At 43.7% G+C, this 14,303-nt stretch overlaps 1 protein-coding gene across 2 annotated transcripts in view; it reads right to left on the bottom strand.

Moving 5' to 3' along the window:
• The window catches only part of EFNB1 (ephrin B1), a 135,239-nt gene extending 123,583 nt beyond the window's left edge, over positions 1–11,656 (bottom strand). The window contains exons 1-2 of one of the 2 annotated variants that reach the window (XM_074964503.1): positions 11,528–11,656; positions 11,126–11,273 (exon numbers count right to left, since the gene is read on the bottom strand). In XM_074964503.1, the coding sequence (XP_074820604.1) occupies positions 11,126–11,250 (125 nt within the window). In that variant the 5' untranslated portion in view covers positions 11,251–11,273; positions 11,528–11,656. Of the gene's footprint in view, positions 1–11,125; positions 11,498–11,527 lie in introns of those variants that run through there. The other variant, XM_074964502.1, reaches the window with a different exon arrangement.
• Positions 11,657–14,303: the final 2,647 nt, after the last annotated feature.

The raw sequence follows: 14,303 nt of genomic DNA, 5'->3' as shown, positions 1-14,303 counted from the left end.
TCCAAAGCAAGCACCACAGACAAAAGCTGACAAGACTGCTGTGGGAAGAGAAGAGAGAAGACAGAGCACCTGTGAAGGGCAAGCTGCAGTCAGGAAAGGTTATTCCAAGCAGAACAGACAAGCCAGGGTTAAAAATAGCTAGCTTTTTTTTTTTTTTAAGTGCAGCTGCTCAGCTCCAGGGCCCTGGCGGCCTTGCCATGCTGACACCTGAATAATTCTATATCCAGCTCTGGGGAGTAAATGGAGAGAGCTCCGAGGAGAAGTCATCGCTAACCAAAGCAAAGCCCTACCTGCCACCACCACCATAACTCTTGAGCCTTGCTTACAGCAGCATTTTTGTTTAATGCAGAATAGCTATGTGACTCTGACACGGCCCAGGACTCAGAAAATCAGAGTCCTAGTCTCAGCTCTGTCACAAACGTCCAGGGGGCCATGGACAAGTCATTTAATCTCTGTCTCTCAGTTCCCCATCTCTAAAAAGAGGATAACTCTTCCTTTTTCTCATCTTTTGTCTTGTTTTAGACCACACTCTCTTCAGGACAGAGAAAGGGTATGTCTTCACTACCAATGTTGAAGCAGTGTCGCGGCAGCGCTTTAATGTGGCTGTGTAGTCGTGGCTCCAGAGATGGGAGAGAACTCTCCCAAGGCTGTAATAAAACCACCTCCGCAAGGGGAGTAGCTCCCCGTGCTGGTGCACTGTCTACACTGCCACGTTACAGCGCTGAAACCTGCATTGCTCAGGGAGGTGTTTTTTCACACCCCTAAGCAAGAAAGTTTCAGCGCTGTAAAGTGGCAGTGTAGACAAAGCCAAAGTCACTTCCTACGTGTTTGAACAGCATCTACCATGAAGGAGCCCGATCTTGGCTGGGACTCCCAGATGCTGCTATAATGCAAAAAAATTGTAAATTTTGCTCCACTGGTGGCAACACAGGGGCTGGGCCAGTCAGCATAGACAGGACAGATGTTCAGCACCACCTTGTCTCGCCCCACTGGGATCAGGGCAAGATAAAAACATCTATGTCCTGTCTGCAACTCTGACCAGCACTTCTACTGCTGGAACTGCATTGGTGCTAGTGCAGTAGCAGGCAATGTTAAAAACTGCTCATGTACACACAGCTTTTAAGGCTGTCCAGTAAGTAGCAGACTCTGCCCTCCATGTGAGGCTGTGGACTTCCGAGTCTCAACTGTAATGACCAACGCAGACAGCTAGTGATGAAGCTTCACTAAGAGAATGAGCGCCCATTAGCGTGGACAGTCCCCTGAAGGATTGGTGTGGGAAACGATCACCCTTGCGGAGCTGCCTTGTGACCAAAGAGGCTCTGCTTCTAAAACTCAGTCCCTGATACTCTAGCACCTCTGCCAAGCGTAAGGTCACAGAAGGCGGCTTTTTTGTTTTTGTTTCGAAAAGAGTTTAGATTCTTAGCCATACAAACTTTAGTAAGGTCTCGTCTACACATGAAAATTAATCCAGAATAAGGTAGTGTGAGAATTTAAAGTGGATTGACTATTCCCGATTGACCCCAGGTATAGACGCTTTTCCCCCACCACAATACAAGTGCCTTATTCCAAATTAACCTGAGGAGTGGGTTGATTAATTCAGAATAAAACATTCTTACTCCATGGAGTTAATTCAGAATAGCTAATCTAGAATACCTCCCTACGTAGTCAAGGCCTAAAAGAAATTAATCAAAGGGGAAACAGACCAAAAAAAGCCAAAAGGAGCTAACTTTCTAGAGGAAATAAGTATAATAAAAGCACCACCATATCACTGCATCCTTGCCCAGATGTGACATGATGGCTACTCCTTCCAGTTTCCTCCTATACAAGGAATCATTAATTAGACACAGAGTGGATTTCAGCTTTGTTTCTCCACACCCTGCTTCAGCTGCCAGATTCCAAATAGCATGTGCTACTGATCTGTACAAGACGTTTCTCCACTAGGACTCCTGCACTTCTCAAGCAGATTTGCTTCCAAGCACCAAGGCTTCTTTGACTCTTAACACTTTGTAGAAGGGCTACTCTGCTAGATATTAGCAGCTCTGAAACCTTTGAAGGAGACACTGAGACAACACTACCCATCTAAAAGACACAAAAATCCTATAGAATAATAGTGCTGTCTCCAATACATAATCAAAGACTTTTAGAGAACTTTCTCAAAAAGAAAAGGAGTATTAGTGGCACCTTAGAGACTAACCAATTTATTTGGGCATAAGCTTTCGTATGCTCAGATAAATTGGTTAGTCTCTAAGGTGCCACTAGTACTCCTTTTCTTTTTGTGAATACAGACTAACACGGCTGCTACTCTGAAGCCAGAGTACTTTCTAAACTCCACTCAATATTAATCCCATAAAGGGGCAAAAAGCTTTAATTAGACATAGTTTGAAATACTAGCATTGGTCTTCATAACTAACACAATGACGATAGGTCTCTTGCAGATGAGGTCTCCTTACGGGAAAAGGCCTACATGATGCATGCTAGTAGCCACACGCCGTTCCACGGATACACTACCTGCATCTGCTGTACTATGCCTGTTTTGGACAAGACTCATCTTCTGTTTGCTAAACCGCTATGTAAAGTGTCATGTATATCTGAAATGGTCTATTTAAAAAAAATATAAAGGGTAGAGGATATATTGAAGTCACTAATTCCTTCAGATCAAATATGAAATGGGACCCTCTCATCTGAAACGCTGAAAGGGGGGGGGGGGAACCTCTCCCAAAGAAACAAAAGCTTTGATTCTGTCATAATTCCATACAGTGTTTTAAGGTACTTTAGCAGCTGTTTAGCTACATGAAACTACAGCTCCTTTCACAGTCACCCCATCACAGCTCTTTTTTAAGGAAGCAATTAAATCTGTTTTATAGAATTCTGTGGTATTTACACAGCTACTGCAACAGTCGCAGCTTCAAATTCAGTTACCTTTTTTTTTTTTTTTAATTTTCTTAAGTCAACAGAAGAGTCATTCCCTAAAGACATTCAGTGAGCCCTGGGTGCTTCTTCCCTCCTGGCAAAGGCACTGAGAAAGGAAACAGGACTTAGAAAGAAAGCCGTTTCCTCTTTCTCCGAAATTGAAGGTTACATTTATTCATCTCTTCCCTGAATAACGCCAAGACATGCCAAACTTGCGATATCCTCACTAGAATGGAGAGACAGGCAAAGTGTAATGAAAATCCCCTCCATCGTGCACGAACACAAATTTATGTAGATTTGCTACAAAGTAGTTAGTAGACTGTTGCATCCCTATAATCACAACACACAAACAATGTTCTGCTTGCACTTTAAATTGAAGCTAGCCAACCTGGAAAATGCACTTTGAACAACCCTGCACAAAACTGAACTAGCATTATGCTCAGAATCATGAGGCCAAGCTTACATCTGAACTATTCGAACCAAAGCATGCAATGCTCTGAAGCCCCTTTTCCGCCCTTGTCTTCCTGGCACATTTGAGAACAGTTCTTTCATTCCAGCAGGAAACATGAACCAGGATTCAGGCTGCCCAGCCCCAGTTAATCCCAACCAGTCTTTGGAGATTAAGAAAAACCCTTCAGATGTACCAGTTAAAGGTGCATGCATGCTATAAGATCAGTTACGCTGCCATCTGGATATCCCCCACTCAGATTAGCAAGGAACCACAGCAGATAACAGCCAACTACTACCAGCAGAATCACTCTTATTCAAAAGGAAGGCTCAAAAGGTTCTACAATCAAAATACATTTTTAATTAAAAATAAGCAGCATGTATTCAATATTGCTCAACTCCTTATACTGTGAAGCGCCTCATGCACCCCCAGTATGGTAATTAAATTACATCTGCTCCTACAAGTGTTAGCCCACTGATGCAGAGCTCCAGGCCAACTACTCCCATCAAGCACTTTGTCCCTCATAAAAGACATTAAAAAAAAGCAGAGAGACACCAGTCGTCAAACCCAATGCTTACAAAATTAAATAGGACACTGTGATGTCATTAAAGACAGAATAAAAAAGAAAAAGTCTGCCAAGAACAAAAATGTCTTATCCTTTGTGGTATTTTTAATTTGTTTTTTTAAGACCGTAATTTTCTTGCTACAAAAAGCTAATAAGTGAGCAAGTCTAGGAGTAAAATTTTCAGGGGGGAGGGAAAGAAAAGCATAGTAGGTTATAATCAATTCTTAAAAGCTACATGGATGATGTGTCCCATTTCCCTCTCCTCCCTATTAAAATGCTTTCTGGAAAGCCAAATTCCAGCCTGAAATGAATTTTCCAAACCATATTTTATTAGGAATGTTTCCTTTCAGCATTCAGCACAGAAGCCCACCAGGGTCAATATTTCTCCAAGATTACACTCATGAGATTTAAGATTTAGTCAGAATTTCTGCATAACTCCAAGTTGTCTAACAATAGTACACCCCAGCCAATGATCAAAAACACTATCTATTAAATAACACACAGTCTGATTAAATCATTGAAACCACACTTCAATTTTTGTCCCCCTGTAAACTCAGAAAGCAGTTTTCAAAGAACCCCCTTCAGAGATGATGTGATAAAATTAGAACCACATTGGTTCATTGAGCCCCCTGTAGAACAACTCTGCTCACTTCCAATGCAAAGCTCACTTAAAGGGGCACTAATCCAGTCAAAATTTGTCCGAAATGTTTGTTGAATACACATTAAAAGCTCAAGCCCACCAAAATCATCATCGTATTTTTCAGATACACATCCTTATCCTGCATTTTTCACAATACAAAATACAGTAATATGTGCTAGTGCAAAGGCCAAAAATGAAACTGACTAGAAACAAAAGAATTTTTTCCGCATTTCTCACTCAACGTGAACGAAGTAAAATATTTGGCACAGTGGAAAGTAAATTGTGTCTAAATGAAAGATTTAAAAGGCTAGGGCATTTTGTTCATCTAGAAGGAAGTTCCCCTTCTACATCCAATATTTAACCCGATAGTGTCCACTTAATTCCAAAGGGTAACCACAGCTACTTCTCTCACCCCACGGAAGAGTCAGAAACCTGCTTGTGTAACAAAAATAAAATTATAAATTCATCCTTTATATGAATAGTAGCGGGATGCAGGGAGAAAAGGGCATAAAAATACTGACATACTTTAAAGTGACACTATCAAGCTCAGCCAGTCTAAAGTGTGATGCTTTTTCCTTTGTATCTCTTAGAAAATTCCACATAATATTTTTAAAGGCTTTCACTCTTTCTTCTAAAAAGAAGTATTCATTCTAAGCACTGTTAAGTGCAATTGGATAGAGAACGGATAAGGAATCACCGCAGATCTAAGTTTCCAAGAAGCACAAGAGAAAACGTTTTTTGTGTTTCAAAAATCCTAGTGAGTGAGTGGTCTTTAAATGCATCTACACAGAGGAAATAATTGTAATGTAACAAAAAGCAAATTGTTCATTTTTATTAGGTGGGGGGGGCAAAGTGTGATGGGGGCTATGTAGGTTTCACCCCACTTTTTAAATATGCTTATTCAACTGCATTTGCTAGCGAGAGCAATACATAGTGAAAAGCGGGACATGTCTAATTGAGCAGAACTTGCAAAAATCAAAAGCTCTAACACAAGATTAAAAAGTGTAGCATGTTCTGTTTGGTAACCAGTCGTCTCCAAAGAGACCTGAACCCCAGAAGAAAGCAACATAGAGAGGGGTTCCACAGATTTAGTTGTGGCAAACCTTGAAAAACCAGAGTCTGGAAATTAGGAATTTGATTTTCACTATGTATTAAAACACAAGAGCAAGGGAGGATATTCCACAAGGGTCCAAGCCCTAGATAGAATTTGATAAACTTCACTGGTATGCACAGCTGCCTTCTATACAGAAAACTTACTGTGATACTAGAGACACGGAGGTGGATCTGCTCTATCTAGTAACCTTGCAAAACACAGAAGAAATGCTGTGAGACCAAGTACCCCAAAAAACTGAACCTATCCATAACTAGAAGACAGAAAACCAAAAACTGAACATTTTCTGTGTGGGAACTCTATCATCATGCAGAAGTTCCACATTCATTTCCGCCTTTCACCACCACTGAATAACCAGCCAATCTTTAATTCCTATCTAGTTGGCGCTGCTTCAGCAGGTTAATTTGTAGAGGGGAAGAGAGAACAAATGATTTTCAACACTGCTCCCTATTCACTCTGGTAAACCCCAGTACACGCCTGGCAATGGAGCTGTGCCTTTGTCCTCACCCAAGTCCTGCACTCTACTCTGGCTATTCAAAAGGGAAATTCTGCTGACACCAGAGACCTGCTGGCAGAAAAGTGAAGAGAAACAGAAATATGAATATATCAGAGATATAGGTTCTACATAAGCAAGTGTTCCTACAAACTTTAGCTTCTGAAATCCATACTGCGGGAACTTTGAAGTAGGACCAGCAATTCCACCATACTCCAAACAAATTCCACAAGCATCAAGGAGTGACCATTACCCTCCAATGGGAAACTATTTCATATATTCATCAAACCTTCTGTATGGGAAGGAAAACAAGGATCTTAACTAAAGAGGATGTCTCCAAATCCACCCACACATTGATCTTCATAAGCAATGAAACATTCTTTTAATTTGACCTCTTTCAGTGTTACATTCTAAGGCAAGTACTGCAACAACTTAGACTACAAGGGCAACCAGTTTTCCTGTGACAGCTAGGCACTCTGAAAATTCATTGCCATATGCTTGCTTTTGGGTGGGGCATTAAAGGAATATCATACTCCAAACACGCAGAGTAATTATTTGTAAACCTCCTCCCAACCTTGCAGGCATTAACAATTTAACACTAAAAACAATTTAATAAGTCAGGTTTGTCTACTCAAAGTGTACATTTTACATTACCCAGATATGGAAAAGTACCAGAAATGCAGCTCAAGGGTATCAACTAATTCAGAAAAAGAAGACTCATCACATAATGAAGGAGGGAGTCTTCTTTTTGCTTCCCAGCACAAATGAGAATGGAAAGCTCTCTGCACTAAGAAAATGGCATCTCACATCAGTCCCATGCCAGGTACATCCACCTATGACTTCCCAAGCTAATGCAATCAGTTACAAATGATTTCTAGAGCCGCTCTTCCCTCCCCACCTTTTTTTTTTTTTTTTTTTTTTTTTAAAATAAGCTGAGGTGGTCTCTGGAACCAATTTACTTTTTTTTAATCCCCCTCAAAGCCCGCATGATACATTTACAAACGCAGATGGTCACTTCTTGGGGAAAGGGGCTCCTCTTGAGCTCCAGGCCCATGACGGTATCTTCAAAGGGGGGGGGGAGAGAAGAGAGGGAAGAATCTAATAGAGGCAATCATTTACTGGGATTTTATTGGCCAGAAAAAGTCTCTTTCCTAGTCTTTCTAACTTCTCTGGATCAGAATGGGAGCGTTTACATCCACATTCGCATGCTGATAGCAAGATAAATTGGTGTTTAAGTGTTAGTGTCCAGCTGTACAGAATGTCCAAACTGTTTCAAATTATTTCATTTTCCCCTTTCCTCCCTCTCCCAGAAAAGCCATAAACTCATTTGATTGTTAAGAGATTTGGAAAGAAAGTTATCAAGATAAAGCCTTTTTTTTTTTTTTAAATTCAGATGAGATGGGGATAAGATAAACTCTCAGATTTACAAGATAAAGTTCAGCAAGACTGCTACCAAAAACATCCTGATGTAATCGGTCCCCAAATGCCTACATGTTATTAGTACCCAAGTTGGGTTCTTAAACATCTTTTAAAAGCGTTCAGTTACTTTCTAATCCAAACATACATGCTGGAAAAGTAACTTTCATCATTAATATTTTTAAGTTAAGAGCACAATTGTTCTGGGATTCTACCAAACGTATTCTACATGAAGTTGTAAATGCCACGTTACAATAAGGACTTGAGGGAAAAAGGAGTGAATGCTGGAATCCCATCAGATATATAAAGTAGGATTTGAAGGAAGTGCTTAAATCTTCCCCGTCACCCTACCCTGAAGATAAGGGTTGTTTAAATTCTGGTTGTTTCAAAAGCTTTTCTGGTAACAGAATCAGTACTATTAGATTTCAGAAACCGGGGATGTAAAAGCAAAGATTTACTTCTCTGTTCATGTTTTAATGCAAGAAAGATTCCTTCCTCTCAGAAATCTTCAAAAAATATCTACTTTTTTAACAAGCCGTACCAGCCTTTCCATATCAAAGTACACCAGTACTGAACTGGTAAGACAGAACTATTAACAATCTTTAATTTACGGGCAACTCATATCTAACAGCCTCTGGGTGCCTTAAATATAAATGAAAAACAATTTACAAAGAGGCAACATGTTCCATTAGGTTCTGAACAACAAACGTTTCCAAACAAAGACATTTACAGAAACAGATAGGAAAGTGCCTACCACTTTATACCAGGTAAAACAAACAGGCAACAACAAATTTGCCAGGAGCAAAGGAAGACCAGCTTTTGACTCAGAAAATAGTACTTCCAAGCCATTTTAGAATCAAGGACAATTTGAGGATCTGCTCCAAAGAAGCAGGCAGATGAGCATATCTGGTATTTTATTAAAGTACATATAAAGAGTAAAATTTCTACAACTAGGTGTAATGTGTTTACCATGTCTGTGTAACCTAGATCACCTAAAGACGGTATGTGCTACTAGGTGCCAGCCAGAGGCATTATTAAATAAAGGCTGGCACCAAAGTTTACAATCTTCTCTTGTGAAGCCAATTGATATCCCTGGATACTGGCTCCTGGAGTCAATGGGAATGTGAATTGCAGGCAGTGGTCTCCCTGGCACCAGCTTGCAGAGTTCAGGTAAATGATAGAAACCAGGGGCCAGTTTTTAATATTTGCCAATTGGTCAAAATGTGTTAAAAAATCCTTTGCAGACTAGCACAGTAGGGGAGGAAGAAAAAAAAAAATGGAGAGTGGGCCTAGAGTCAATCAGAACCTAGCACAATGGAGAGGCAATCTGTGCAGTTCTAAAGCCAGGGGTAAAAAGCATAGATTACTTTTAGGTGATCTAATAAAGATATCAACAGAAATCCTGTTCGCAATAAAACTGAAGTCTTGTTAAGACTGCAAATAACTTGATACACATTCCAAGATCTCATCTGTATCTGCAAAAGCAGCCAGAAAGTTGTAAGTTCACACATTAAAAAAAAAAAAAAAAAGTTCTCACCCAATTTTTTGTGCAAAGGGAACATTGTTTTGGCATAAAACTGACAGAGATGTGATGAGGTTTTGATATATTAACCTCCAGTTCTTTTGCCTCTAGCCCAAGTTTTCACAAAACATGTGAATTGAAAGCCATCTGCTGGCAATTCCAGACCAATATCTATAGCTTAAGTAGTAAGATTCTCAGTAACCTATTTTTAACAACCAAAAAAAAAAACCACCCCAATCTCCAAATATAGCTATTACATTTTACAAGTAATTGGCAAAAGAGGGGCACTAAAATTTGGAATGCAAATTCAACTTGAAATCCCTTGTGAGCCATTAAAATTTGATTTTGTCCATTCTATTCAGAAATATTCTAATACACTTAAAGGTTCAAAGATCTGGAGAAAAGTCTGCATGACAAATAAAAAGAAATTTACCCCACTGCCACACCACTTTTGCCAACACCGATTTCCCCTGAGGAAAAAGGGGGGGGGAGAAAAAATGGGGGAAATATTGTGAAAGTGTGGTCATAAGACTGCAAAAAGAAGGAACAATTTGGGTAATGTTTTAAGTGCAGCCAGGGAATCCTCGTGAAAAAAGAGAGACGCTCCCACAAAAATATTTGAACAGCAGCAATTAAGTGAGATGCAAGATTTAAAAATACAATATTTCTACACCACTTTAATTGGGCACATCCAAAAACTGGAATATTCTCCTGTAGAAAAGTAATGCCTAGAGCTTGGGACTGAACACAGACTGGCATAAAAGAAACAGATGAGACTCCAATATTGTACTTCTTGAACCATTTGGGCGGGGGAGGGGGGGAGAAAGAGATGTTCTTCTCCCACTGTATTAACTGTCCCACCAGCATGAATTGAAAAATCAAATTAGATAAATAAGAAAATCTTCTTTTACTGATACATTGTACATGCTCGTTTCATATTATCATTGTCCCTAAATAAGGAACCTATGGTATTTCTCTAAGAGGCAAGGGCATATCAGCAGTCTTTCCACCCTTCTTCGAGGGCATAGTCAGGGGGCATCTCCCCCAGGTTATGATTGATTAGAATAGAAAATGCATTATTAGGACGGTAAGATTAAGTGAATATATTTAGCTTTATCAAGTCACACAGCCTAATAGAGGGGGTAAGGGAGAAGTAAAAATATATGTGTTTAAATTCATCTGAGAAAGAGAGAAAATGCTTCATCAGTGATCACTTCGGGCTCTCGCCTCGCCCTATAAATCATTTATGTCCATCTGCATATATGTGTGTTACCTACGGAGTCCCCAGCGGGATGCCTTGCCAATTTCCTAAATGGGTTTCCGTGGAAGAGATGAAACCCTAGATTATCCAGAGCTAGAAAAGCTAATAAAATATTCATTTTAGTCTATTTAAAAACCTGGTGCATGTCATCTTCCCCCCCTCTCTAAACGCTGGATCTAGGCAGAGCTATGTATTTGGGGGAAAGAAGAAATCAGACACAATGGGGCCGGCCCTTTAGGCAGGATCGGCCACGGGGAGGCAAAGTCCGCGGGAGCAACGCTGAACTCCGAACCACGTTACAGCCCAACGGGCCCGATTTAAGCACCGGAGCCGCGTTAAACTTCTGTAATTTCTCTCTCCTCCCACGAGCTTCCCCAGCAGATGCAGCGGAGACTCCAGACGCGTTCGCCGGGCACTTCAAAGGGCCGGGGAAGGAGGGAAGGCTGCGCGGCGACCCACAGGAACATGACAGCTTGGTCTGCCACCCCGAGCAGCCGAGCCCAGCTCGATCCTTGCCGGGAGGAGAGCACCGGGGCAGGAGCGGGCACCGCAGACTCGGGGCGAGCTCAACCGGCTCAGAACGGCCCTAGCCTGTCGTGAGGTGCCAAGGGATTGCCTCGCCCTGGACGCCAGCTCCTGCGCCAGACAGAGGCGCCCAGACCACACTGCCATGCCCCCGCCCCGGAGAACCGGCCCCCGCTAAAAGGAAAGGGGAGACGCCCGTGGCGGCGATGGGGCACCCGAAGATGCGGCACGTACTTGGGGTTGGCCGAGCTCCAGGACACCGGCTCCAGGTTCTTGGCCGGCGCAGCGAGCCGGCACATGGCGAGCAGGACGCCCAGGAGCCACTTGCAGAGACTGGGGAGCCCCTCCGGCAGGGCCATCTTCCCCCTCGCCCGGGGGCGCCGCGGCCGGGGAGCCGCTAATCCTCCCGGTGCTGTAAATCCCGCCGGCCGCTGCCCTGGTTCCCAGCCGGTTTCACGCTCCCATCCCCTGCGGTTGGCGTCCCCCGGCAGCAGGGCTCACTCCGCCCGCATCCAGAGCGCCCAGCGCAGCTACGACAGCTTCCCCAGACACGCTCTGCTGCACGGGCTGTTCCCGTGGAGAAATCCGCCCCTCTCCCCCACGCGCTAGTCCCTCCGAGCCGCGGCCCCCCGCGCCTCGCCCCAGATTAGCTCCTCAGGGTCCCCTCGGCTGGAGTCCAGCTCTCCGCGGGTCTCCCGGCTCCGCTGTCGGGTCCCGCCGGGCTCAACGCGCCCATGCACTGCCGGCTCCACGCTGTAATTCCACGGGCTTAGCCCGTCCCGTCCCGGCGGCTTAGCGCTTCCCCTCCAGCTGCCCAACTTGCACAGCGCCTCAGCCCGCCCCGCCACTCTCTGTACTCCCCAGCGCAGGCACCAGCAAGGCCAGCCCCACCCTACCGACCAATAGCGACGCGGGATAGTAGGGCCTTCGCCTCTCACCCCGCCTCTCAGGCTAAGAGGGGCGGGGCAGCCCGGCATCTTAAAGGGAGGTGCAGCTGCAGCGGCGCGTGGGGCTGTGAGTTCGAGGTACAAGAACGTCTGTCCCGTGGAGCGGGCTCGTGAAGTGACCGATGGGGTGCATGTGTACGGCTGCCGGCGCGCAGAGCTGGGGTTGGTGCATGTGAAGGAAGAGTGTAGCTCGGTGGTGCGCGGCTGTAGTGAAGTAGGCAGGGTTGTGAGGAATGCACAGGATTACACAGGGGGGGGATGAATCAGCTGCTCTGGGGCGCTGTAGCCTTTGCAGCATTGGGATCCTTGTGTAGGACTTTGCTCGGGCTATTCTCATAGGCCGAGCCTCTCCCTGCTCTGAAGACTGGTTGTCCCAAGAACCTTGGCAATAATTGGGGGTAGGCGGCTGCTGCTGCGCTTCACGAGGGATTCTGGTTCTAGCTCCTGGCTCGGGCGCTCCCCCTTGCAAAGCGAAGTGTGTGGGGACAACACTGGGGTCTGGAAAGGAGAAGCCGCCCTGGGTACAGAGGCTTGGTGCACCCAGATAACTTAAAGCCCTGGCCCTAAAGCTCACACTCCATGCAGTTCTTAGTAGGCGGGTAAAGAGGGCTCACTTCGCTTTCAAGAATTGCAAGAGACTCTCCCTGTTTGGTTAAAGGAGAGGAGCGGAGTGAGAGTAGGGCTGGGGGGCGAGCCCTGTTTGCAGAAGGAAATGTCCCCCTCTCCTTATCTGATGTACAGGCTACTCTGTCTCTGAGCCACTCGACAGGGATCTGCAAAGCGCTTCGGAGGTGTTGCAAGCAGTACTGCTCTTTGAAGAGCCGGATGGAAGAAACTGCGGAGGGGTTCGCTCTGCGGCGGCCTCTTCTTTACTCAGCAGCTCTCCCGCTTCTATAACATTCAGCCGTTTCTTTCACGGGGCAGGCAGAGTGGGGTTATTCTTTCAGTTCTCCCTCCTCGCCTCACCACACCCTGGGAATAATTCTGTTACATTTCTGCGTCTTCTCTACTGGTGTAAAATTAAATACAACATTTTATCCACAAGGTCTCAAACGTTACTCCCTCCCTGCTGAATCACGGATAGTAGACGTCTTCCCATAAAACACAGTCGCCCTGTTCAACACAAATAAAATAAAAGTCCGAAACAAGTTCTAGAACCCCGCAAATTGTTCAGCTGTTTCCCTATGCAACATCTTTCTTACTTTACATAACCTTGACATGTCCAAGATAACCTGCTTTTAAAACGGGGGGGGAAAGTCATACTGTGTGTGTGCATTATTTCATTGGGATTATGATTATAAAATCCCCATTAAAATTAATCTGTCATAGTGCTAACTGGAGTGGATTACCTGCTATGTATCTAATGATCTCTGGGTTTGCCTGAGCCTCTGTCACTCTTGTTTCTGCCATACAGTTTGTTGTTGTTTTTACAAAAGATTTATGAGTTTTGAGCATTAATATTGTTTGGTTTTCCGTTTGATTGGATTTTCTCTGATTTTGGGGTGGTATTTGAATGATTTCAAGGACATTATGGTACTCAGAGCCCTAGGATTTGGGTTTGGATTTTATAAATTTGTTTTTTCTTCTGTTACAAAAAAAGGGATTATTTTTGTAATATGTTGTTTTCATCAGTTACTCTTGTACAACTTTGATCTTTATCTGTGTTTCAATACCAATAATACTGCCCTAGGGTTCCTGTATTACGTTTTCCCCCGCTAAATTACTGAGACATGGCAGCTACAGCATTCAAATATGGACCAATATCTCCCCCTGCTGGCTAATAACTTCACTGTTTGGTTCATATCCATAGCTTGCTTCTTGCTTGAAATGGCTCACCTTGATTTTTAAGTATGATGTCCCTATTAACTGTTAGAGATAAACAGACTCTGAAAGACAGTTCTCTCATCCTGCTTTCTGTCCATAGCCTGATATGCCTCAGTGAGAGTCTATAAAGATTGCTGCAGGCTCAGCTTTTCCTCCTGTTGCTGCTGCTGCAGTCCTGTGGTTGAAGAGATGAGCAGCTGTCAGCACTAAATCAAACTCTTGGGCTACAGACAGTCCTCCAGGCATTTTCTCCATTAGATATTCTTCTAATCTAGAGAACTCCATTTCTCCACTTAAGAGAATGGGAGGGTCCCTTCAGAGCAAGAGGTAAACGGGAGCTTTCTTTCCCTCACTTCTTCCTTCATTTTGAAAATGCTTCAAGCAAAGTTCTCATGTTATCTTTCATTGTTTCACATCTGCCTAAGTCATGGATAATGTGAGAAAGATGACACTTCAGGCCTGAGTTTGGAGAAGCAGCAGCAGACCTGTGGAGCCACTTCTTTCTGCTGTTGAGCTGAATGCTAAAAACAGATAGCATTCAAGCCAAAACTCTAGCCTCTTATAAGTATGGCATTTAACAAACCTGGAAGTAACCTAGATTGAGATCCTTTGGTATTTGCAAACTGGAAGATAAAATACTC

The sequence above is a fragment of the Natator depressus genome, chromosome 9 (genome assembly GCF_965152275.1).
Source record: "Natator depressus isolate rNatDep1 chromosome 9, rNatDep2.hap1, whole genome shotgun sequence".
NCBI lineage: Eukaryota > Metazoa > Chordata > Testudines > Cheloniidae > Natator > Natator depressus.
Note: the sequence above shows the minus strand (reverse complement) of the source record. Positions and strands in the feature narration are given on the sequence as shown.